The 9,389-nt window shown below is 46.1% G+C and overlaps 1 protein-coding gene across 10 annotated transcripts; it reads left to right on the forward strand.

The window, feature by feature from the left end:
- Positions 1 to 25: 25 nt before the first annotated feature.
- LOC110527343 (RCC1 and BTB domain-containing protein 1) lies at positions 26 to 8,830 on the forward strand. Of its 10 annotated transcripts, none has more exons than XM_021608555.2 (14): positions 26 to 759; positions 847 to 876; positions 1,571 to 1,805; positions 1,986 to 2,136; positions 2,284 to 2,450; positions 3,035 to 3,193; positions 3,335 to 3,442; positions 3,605 to 3,747; positions 5,623 to 5,700; positions 5,852 to 6,045; positions 6,239 to 6,365; positions 6,545 to 6,696; positions 6,825 to 6,955; positions 7,459 to 8,830. In XM_021608555.2, exons 1-14 carry the CDS (start codon positions 620 to 622, stop codon positions 7,597 to 7,599), a joined length of 1,956 nt encoding a protein of 651 aa, XP_021464230.2. In that variant the 5' UTR covers positions 26 to 619; the 3' UTR covers positions 7,600 to 8,830. The 10 variants fall into 10 exon arrangements, with proteins under 10 accessions (XP_021464230.2, XP_021464231.2, XP_021464232.2 ...); XM_021608556.2 differs by having other exon boundaries at positions 5,855 to 6,045; XM_021608557.2 differs by having other exon boundaries at positions 1,586 to 1,805.
- The last annotated feature ends 559 nt before the right edge of the window (positions 8,831 to 9,389 follow it).

Raw genomic sequence — 9,389 nt, forward strand, 5'->3', positions numbered from 1 at the left:
GCTTCTATCCAAGAGGGACATCAAGAGGACTCCCACGGTTCTGATGGGCCTGGGCTCATCTGGGAAGTCCATCCACAGCTTCTGAACAATGTTGGTTTGTTGGGTCTTCCTCGGTAGTCTCTGATTTACATCAACAAAAGGAGATTCGGTGAAAGCGTCAGGTGTGCTCACTTGCTGCTGCCCTCCGGTGACTAGAGACTCACTCAACGTGAATAAAACTGAGTTTGAGTTTCAGAATATAAACATGGTCACATGAGAACCAGTCTTTTCACATTCTTCTTTTAGAGGCTGTACCAACAGGCTTTCTCAGTTTCTCTATACTCTAATGCATCCTCCCTCATTGCGCAGATCTAGGGTTTGATTGGTGAAAGCAGTGGGGTGATTATTACCGCAAGGGAAGAAAGTATGTTTTTTATTTTAATTGGGCCTATGTTTTATTATTAAACACCAGAGGGCTGAAAATGGTTATTCTTAACTCCCATTTATTGCGTTAGTAGTTGGCAAGAGAACAATAGACTAGCACCCAGGCTAGGCGCATGTGTCCTAAAATCTTCTCAACCGTGGACTCTGCCCACCGAGTCCGCTGATGACCTAAACCAAGCGCACCTTCTTTCAGCCCATGACGTCAGAGTGTCCATCTGGACCAAAGATTTGGACGGGGCTCGAGCGCAAAACTATCGCTAAACTCAAAGCTGCTGCCTGGTACGTTTGGTATCCTTACATCAGCGACGACAACAACGAAGTGACAGCTTTATTCTGGTAATCGTGCTTTCAAATCATATTTACTTGAGGTAGGTTTATTAATAGTCGAGCTGTTAAATGTGTCTTTCTTGTTTCTTTCCTCAGTTTTCTTGATGATATGGAGCGATGCTTTAGGTACAGTAACCCACAGCTTGCTAGCTATTAGTCAGCGCTGAATCTATCCAGCTAGGTGCTAGGCTAGCTTGCTTTGTAGATAGCCAGATAACGGTAAACAGCAAAGGGAGACTGCCATGGGTGCAGCCTTCAACGTAGTGCATCGCTAGCTTGACCAGTCACTGTTAGGTGACCGTTACCATGTCGCAAGCTAGTTTGCTACCTGGCAAGGTAAGCTAACTACTGTTAGCCAGCTAGGAGGCTAATGGATGCCGCATTTGTTGTGGCTGAGATTCACGATTGTAATCCCAATGGTAAACAGAGTGCATGGCCAGAGATGCGTTGGATCTGCAGTACCGTACTTACGTAGTTAGCTAATGTTACCTAGCTAGTCATCCAATTATTTAACCAACTGTATGAGACAGTTAAAAGATCTGGATGGGAACGTTTGCCAAATAAAGTAGCCATTCCATCTCCATCTGCATGTTGTCTGTATAGCCCAATACTATTTAAAAAAAATTCGATATCACCGTGAGCATCCAGAGATGGCATTATAAAGTCCTGAAGTCATGTCTAACTTACTGCACAAGCCTTTGAGCAAATATTAACATATTTATGAATACCTTAATTGAAACCAGGGTGCCTCACCACTGAGGTTTAGACTAAGACACAGTGTTTTGTACGTGTCTGTCTTTTGATGGTTGTCTTGTAACAGTGTTAGCGGGGACAGTGGTGGCCTCACAGCCCCTGCTTCTCCCTCCCCTGTGTCCCCCGTCCTCACCCCGACCCCCCCACCGCGGAGAGCCAGAGTGAGGTACCCAGCCATGGTGGATGTGGGGAAGTGGCCCCTCTTCACCCTGCTGGGGGCTCAGGAGGTCTCCCGCATCAGGCAGGCCTGTGTCTTCGGAACCTCGGCCAACGAAGCTATCTACATCACCCAGGACGATGAGGTGAGACTGGGGGTGTCTCGATTGTATAGAATAACTTTATAGTTTTTATGTAGTGCAGAACTCTCTGGAAAGCAGTGGAAATTGTTACTGAGTGGAGTTTCTTGGTTAAATAAATATAATTACATGTAATGGCATCCTCTCCCTGACTTCTCTTCATCTTTGTCTCTGATCTCCCTGTAGGTGTTTGTGTTTGGGCTGAACTGCAGTAACTGTCTGGGGACAGGAGACAGTCAGAGCACCATGGTCCCTAAGAAACTAGACTTCCTCCGAGGCAAGAAGGTGGTCAGTCTCAGCTATGGCAGTGGACCACACGTCTTACTGGCCACAGAAGGTATGCTGCCCACTTGCCTTACTTGTTTTTACCACCACCAAATGGCAACGTTGGCACGTTACTAGAACTTTACCAAAAGCCAGTATAATTGTCATAGTGCAGCTTACTTAAATAGCTCTGTTATACTTTGGTGCGTTTGTCTCTCAGGGGGAGAGTTGTTTGCCTGGGGGCACAATGGATACAGCCAGCTGGGCAACGGGACCACCAACCAGGGGGTGTCACCCATCCTGGTTTCAACCAACCTGCAGAACAAGAAAATAACACAAGTGGCCTGTGGGTCACATCACTCTCTGGCCCTGACACACGATGGAGAGGTGAGGGGAAATTCTTGTTTAAGTCCTTTTACATGCACTTGTAACCCTGAAATAAGCCCGTTTCAAGATGTCAGTGTCTACTGCTACTGCTACAGTGCTACTGCTAGGTACATAATGTTCAAGAGAATAAAAAGACTGATGAACATGAGTGGACTATTGGTGGAGGTTGTGTGTAGCCTGTCAGTGTGTGGAGTGGACTATGGAACCCTGTCAGGTTCAAGTTTTCTAACCAGGGCTGATCAGTGGTCACTTGTCTTGGCTGTCTGTCTCTTTAAGTGGTTTATGTTTGTCCCAGCAGCAGGTTAGGAAGGTATTATCTCAGTTCACTGTGTCCAGGCTGGCTGCATCTAACCCAGGCCCGCTGGCCTGGTCTCACACACGATTGAAGAGCTGATGTAGAAATGACTAATGATTTCCAAAAGTAGCCCTAAATATCTATCTTGGATGTGTTGAAATATGTTACTCAGCACTGTAAAGGGGTAGTTACAACATTACCTAATATCATGGTTACCTAGGATCACTGGTCACGAGGTGTGATTGTGTATAGGGTTGACAGTCGGTGTGTATATGATTCTATCTGCTAGGTGTTTGCGTGGGGTTACAACAACTGTGGCCAGGTGGGTTCAGGTGCCACAGCCAACCAGCCAACCCCCCGCAGGGTGACCAACTGCCTGCAGGGTAAAGTGGTGATGGGCATCGCCTGTGGACAGACCTCCTCCATGGCTGTGCTCGACAATGGGGAGGTGAGAGACCAAGCCCTTGGGAAGGATGGGTTTATATTGTGTAGTTCCCTCCGGTCCAGAGAAAGTCAAAGCAAAATGTTATATAGCAACATGTACATAAAGGAAGATATTGCTGACTACCGTGGCCTGTGTGTGTTGCAGGTGTTTGGCTGGGGATACAATGGGAATGGCCAGCTGGGAGTGGGCAACAACGGTAACCAGCTGACCCCCTGTCGCCTGGCAGCCCTCCAGGGTCTCTGTGTACTACAAGTAAGACTGGACAGTAGTGTACACTACTACCACCTGTATGTCTCTGTCTGAATCATCTACTCATGTCTACTTCAAATCAAACTAATACAAAACAGAATTGAGCCCAGAGCCTTGTTGCTGTCCACTCCCACTGTGTAAAACCCTTAAGGACTTGTCTTCCAGATCGCGTCAGGCTACGCCCACTCCCTGGCTCTAACCGACGAGGGCCTGCTGTATGCCTGGGGGGCTAACACCTACGGACAGCTGGGTACTGGCAACAAGAGCAACCAGCTCAGTCCTGTACACATCATGGCTGAGAAGGAGAGGTAAGGGAGAGAACACACTCACAGGATTGAGATGTAACTCTGGTGGCTGCTACTGCCCACTAAAAGCCCCAGTTGATATTGTCATCTTTCAGAGACCCATGGTTAGTTCTCTTTTCTCTTCGTCTTCTCTGTTGTATTCTATCCAGTGTTTGTCCATACCGTAACACTGCATAGTCCAAACATTGGCTCAGACACCAGATCTAGAATAATCTGTCTCTGAGTTTACATTGTCCCTGTCACAATGTAGCAAAACTAGAATGGAGGGGAGAGAGGGGGCAATTATGTTGTGGGCTGGGGTACAAATGGTTTTGACACTTGACAAGCCTATACTTTTCACTGAAAACATGCAAACCAGTTATTGGGATTTAATTCGGAATAGATTGTGGACATTTGTCATGTTCATTTCTATCTCTGAACGTTGTGTAACATATCAAAACACTCTTGAATGAGCCTCAGGCTGGCCTTGAGATCAAGCTACAAGACAGAGGGCACAATAAAACCAGCAACCTTCTATGTCCATGGAATACGGTCATGGCTAGACAGGATACAGTTTGTCAAATTGACGTCAAAGTATAATATTTTAGCTAACCCTAACCTAATACTCCTAACCTGCTACGTTAATTATCTTAACCTGCTGGGTAAGTAGTGAGGTCGGGCACTGATGTTGGCCGATTAGGCCTGGCTCGCAGTCTGTGTTCCAATTCATCCCAAAGGTGTTCGATGGGGTTTTGACAAGCCATTTCTGTATGGAACTCGCTTTGTGCCTGGGGGTATTGTCATGCTGAAACTGGAAAGGGCCTTCCACTAAGTTGGAAGCACAGAATGGTCTAGAATGTCATTGTATGCTGTAGTGTTAAGATTTCCCTTCACTGGAACTAAGGGGCCTAGCCCCAACCATGGAAAAAAAGTTCCAGACTATTATTCCTCCTCCACCAAACTTTACAGTTGACACTATCCATTGGGGCAGGTAGCTTTCTCCTGGCATCTGCCAAACCCAGATTCGTCCACGTGACTGCCAGATGGTGAAGTGTGATTCAGAGAACACGTTTCCGCTGCTCCAGAGTCTAATGACGCTCCAGCTGACGCTTGGCATTGCGCATGGTGATCTTAGGCTTGTGTGTGGCTGTTCGAAATGTCCTTGTCTCATCGCGCACCAGCGACTCCTGTGGTGGGCCGGGCGCAGTGCGAGCTAACACAGGTTGCCAGGTGCATAAAACCCTTTTATTTTTTCTGAATTTGACCCCTTTTTCTCCCCAATTTCGTGGCATCCAATTTATTTGTATTTTTTAGTAGCTACTATCTTGTCTCATCGCTACAACTCCCGTACAGGCTCGGGAGAGACGAAGGTTGAAAGTCATGCGTCCTCCGATACACAACCCAACCAAGCCGCACTGCTTCTTAACACAGTGCGCATCCAACCCGGAAGCCAGCCGCACCAATGTGTCAGAGGAAACACTATGCACCTGGCAACCTGTGTTAGCTCGCACTGCGCCCGGCCCACCACAGGAGTCGCTGGTGCGCGATGAGACAAGGACATCCCTACCGGCCAAGCCCTCCCTAACCCGGACGACGCTAGGTCAATTGTGCGTCGCCCCACGGACCTCCCGGTCGCGGCCGGTTGCGACAGAGCCTGGGCGCGAACCCAGAGTGTCTGATGGCACAGCTGGCGCTGCAGTACAGCGCCCTTAACCACTGCGCCACCTGGGAGGCCCCAGGTGTGGCTGAAATGGCCAAATCCACTAATTCGAAGGGGTGTCCAGATACTTTAGTACATAGTGTATATCCCATATAGTTAAATTCATGGAACAGCAGTGACTTCAGCAGTGTCCTGTCATTCTTCCTTCTCTTTTTGTGTTTCCTGTCTTCGTCTTAAAGGGGAGAGGGAGAGAGGCCCACCGTAGGCAGCAAAAGGACAAGGGAAAACACTGAAGAGGCATGGCACAGAGAGACAGAGTAGGGAGACGTGTAAAGAAACAATGCACTCAAGAATCACAGAATTTCTTATAGCGGTCAAAAGACACAGGAGAGTACCGTTACTTGGTAGAGTGTGTGTGTGTGTGTGTGTGTGTGTGTGTAACACACTCCCCCCCCCCCCCCCCCCCAGCAGGATAGTGGAGATCGCGGCGTGTCACTCCACACACACATCTGCCTGTAAGACCCAGAGCGGCCAGGTGTACATGTGGGGCCAGTGTAGGGGTCAGTCCATCGTGCTGCCACACCTCACACACTTCTCCTGCACTGACGACGTCTTCGCCTGCTTCGCTACTCCGTCTGTCATGTGGAGGCTACTCTCCATGGGTGAGTTAATTTCATCATTTATTAAATGTTATTTAAAGGTGCAGTATGTAACTTGGTTATGTGTTTTTTTCTGATCTCTAAGTAGGAGGTTCCCCTAACCAATGGTCTAGGATAACCCTCTCTCTCTCACACACACACACACACACACACACACACACACAATTCCCAGCTAAGGCGTTGTGTTCTGTTGTAGAGCATGATGACTTCCTGACTGTGGCCCAGTCTCTGAGGAAAGAGTTCGACAGCCCTGAGACGGCCGACCTCAAGTTCAGTGTGGACGGGAAATACATCCACGTACACAAGGCCGTGCTCAAGATCCGGTATGTGAATTTTAGTTTAAAAAATCTATATTTTATTATACTGCTGAAGCAAGCACATACATTTTCTTTAAGACATGTAGCTTTTCTAGTTTTAGCCTTTCCAATAGGACCAACCAGGTACAATAAAACCTGTCTATAGACGTAACACGGCAACATGTGTCCATCATTGTTTCTGTCAGGTGTGAACACTTCCGCTCCATGTTCCAGTCCCACTGGACAGAGGACATGAAGGAGGTGATTGAGATCGACCAGTTCTCCTACCCCGTCTACCGCTCCTTCTTGGAGTTCCTCTACACTGACAATGTAGACCTGCCCCCAGAGGATGCCATCGGTGAGTTGGACTGAAGCAGGAATCCTGTTTAGGATCCATACGGGGCCCCAGAATCAAAACAAATGACTTTGAGTTAAAGTCCATCCATAGTAAAGCCGCTGTGTGTACAAACTGTGTCTCTGTTTCAGGCCTGTTGGACCTGGCCACATCCTACTGTGAGAACCGTCTGAAACGTCTGTGTCAACACATCATCAAGAGAGGCATCACCGTGGAGAACGCCTTCTCTCTGCTCTCTGCCGCCGTGCGATACGACGCTGAGGTGAGACACACTGTGACAGTGTCACTACTAAGGGTTAACCACTCCGATGCTTACTGGTTACCACAAGCCTCTTGAGGCTGGCTTCTACGAGAGACGTTAGCCGTGTCATTATGGACATATTAGTCAGATGACCTCGTATTCCATCTTATACATATTTAGGTACTGTATGCCAGGGGTAGGCAATTAGATTCAGCCGCGGGCCGTTTTTTTTATGCGTAGCGGATGGTTGGGGTGCCGGAACATAATTATAAGTTGTACTCTACAAATTGGATACTAAGCCCCAAAATAGATTTGATTTGAAAATAACAAAGATACCTTGATTACCCTACGTTAAGCTGTTTTTTTTTTGTTCGTTGCTGAATTCCTGGTGACTTTACAGTCTTTTCTGACTCAAAACTAAGGGGCCCCCAAAAGATCACTTCGGTTTTGGGCCGCTTGTTGCTGACCTGCTGTATACTGTACCCGTGTTCATACTGTGACTGGATGTGATCGCTTCCCTGTAGGACCTGGAGGAGTTCTGTTTCAAGTTCTGTGTGAACCACCTGACAGAGGTGACCCAGACTGCAGCCTTCTGGCAGATCGATGGCAACATGCTCAAAGAGTTCATCTGCAGAGCCAGCCGCTGTGGGGCCTTCAAAAACTGACTGACCACTAACCAGCCCAGAAGGAAGGACGAGGAAAGGGCTAGCATGAACTGGTTTGGCTTGACACTACTTGGCCATGGTAGAAAGGACAAAGAAAGAATTGGTATGAACATGGAAACGGCTAGCTTGAATCGGATCTCTAAATTGCCATATTATTAATCCATTGAGACAATGTCTGGCGTGTTCATCTGGTGACTATGGCTCACCTCCAGTTACACAGCCAAAGAAGCCAAAGCCAGTCCCTGCCTGTGCACCTAATATTCCACGTGGACAGATGGCACTGTGGGGAGGAAGTTCCTTTACCAGTCAAAACAGTGACATCCAAGTTCATTGTCTGTCACTGCATGTTTACAAACCTGCTAAATGGCATCAGACTGCTCATTTAGCGTCAGTTTAATTGGAGGACCATAGATCTAGCTTACGATGGACACGGTTACATGCCTGACAATGTCTGGCAGTCTACCCCCCCCCCCCCCCGATTTGCATATTATTATTATATATTTTTTTGCATCAAAGTTGTGTACTTTGCTCTACTGTTAAGGTTGGATGTAGCTGGCCAGAAATATATTTTACAGGGTTTATGGTTCAGAGCCTGTGGATGTTTTGAGGAAAGGACTGTTTCAATATGATTTGTAATATGCTGTGTACTGACAAAGTAGAGCAGAGCTTGTCATTTATTCATTCAGGCACGTTAATTCTCGAGACTTGAGATGAACATGGTGATGCAATGCAACAATGAGCAGGAAGTTGGTTTTCAACTCTTCAGTTCTTTTACCAGACAGAAAACAAAACATTTGGAACATATACAACTTGTTACTCTGTGTGAACTTTTTTTATTCTTACAAAAATAGATATCTACATTGTTTACTATTACTTATTGCATTCCTTTGGTTGAGATTACTCCACCCCAGCATTTCCAATCATTCTGCTGCTTTGAATATTGTTTTAATGGTTTAACGTTCATTACTACATTCTAATTTACTTTGAAGCGAGTGTTTGTACTGAAATTGAAATTCAATGCATTGTACTTTTAGATGTATTATTTTTTCAGAAAAAGTGTTGCTTATGTTTATTTTTGCAATTACATTTAGTTTGAAATATTTACAATTATTTAGGATGGAAAGAGTTTATTGGTGCCACAATTCTCAACATGTTTATCGACTTGCAAGTCATGAGATGCAACCACTTTGAAATAAACAAAACTACATTATTGTATACAATGCTGGATGATGCATTAGAAATGACTTCATATATTATTGTTTTGAACATTCATGAGCAATGACAGATAATTACAAACATGTCCTTATGCTGCCATCTAGAGGCCATCACATACATTCTCTAATCCTAGAGACACTTGCCAAATGAATACCATTTTTATTTTAACCTGGAGGGTCAAGCCCTGAATGCTGATTGGTTGACAGCTGTGGTATATCACACCCTATACCACGGGTAGGATAACATTTATTTCTACTGCTCTAATTACGTTGGTAACCAGTTTATAATAGCAATAAGGCACCTCAGGGGTTTGATGTATGGCCAATGTACCACGGCTAAGGGCTGTGTTCAGGCATTTCGTTGTGCTTAAGAACAGCCCTTAGCTGTGGAATATTGGCCATATACCACACCTCCACGGGCCTTATGTCTTAAGATTATCACGTCATTAATGAAATGACATACTTATAGTGGAATGCAGATGTAATCTGACAATTGTTTAATTGCAACCAAGAATGCAGAACATTTACAACAAACACTGCGCTTGACAGTTCTGGGGGTTGGGTGCAAGACAAGGT

This window comes from Oncorhynchus mykiss, chromosome 7 (genome assembly GCF_013265735.2).
Source record: "Oncorhynchus mykiss isolate Arlee chromosome 7, USDA_OmykA_1.1, whole genome shotgun sequence".
Taxonomy (NCBI): Eukaryota; Metazoa; Chordata; class Actinopteri; order Salmoniformes; family Salmonidae; genus Oncorhynchus; species Oncorhynchus mykiss.

Coding starts and splice junctions, on each gene's coding strand:
- LOC110527343 (XM_021608555.2), top strand. CDS start 620: ATGACGTCAGAGTGTCCATCTGGACCAAAGATTTGGACGGGGCTCGAG. Junction 877..1,570: donor GATATGGAGCGATGCTTTAG/GTACAGTAACCC, acceptor GTCTTGTAACAG/TGTTAGCGGGGACAGTGGTG. Junction 1,806..1,985: donor ACATCACCCAGGACGATGAG/GTGAGACTGGGG, acceptor ATCTCCCTGTAG/GTGTTTGTGTTTGGGCTGAA.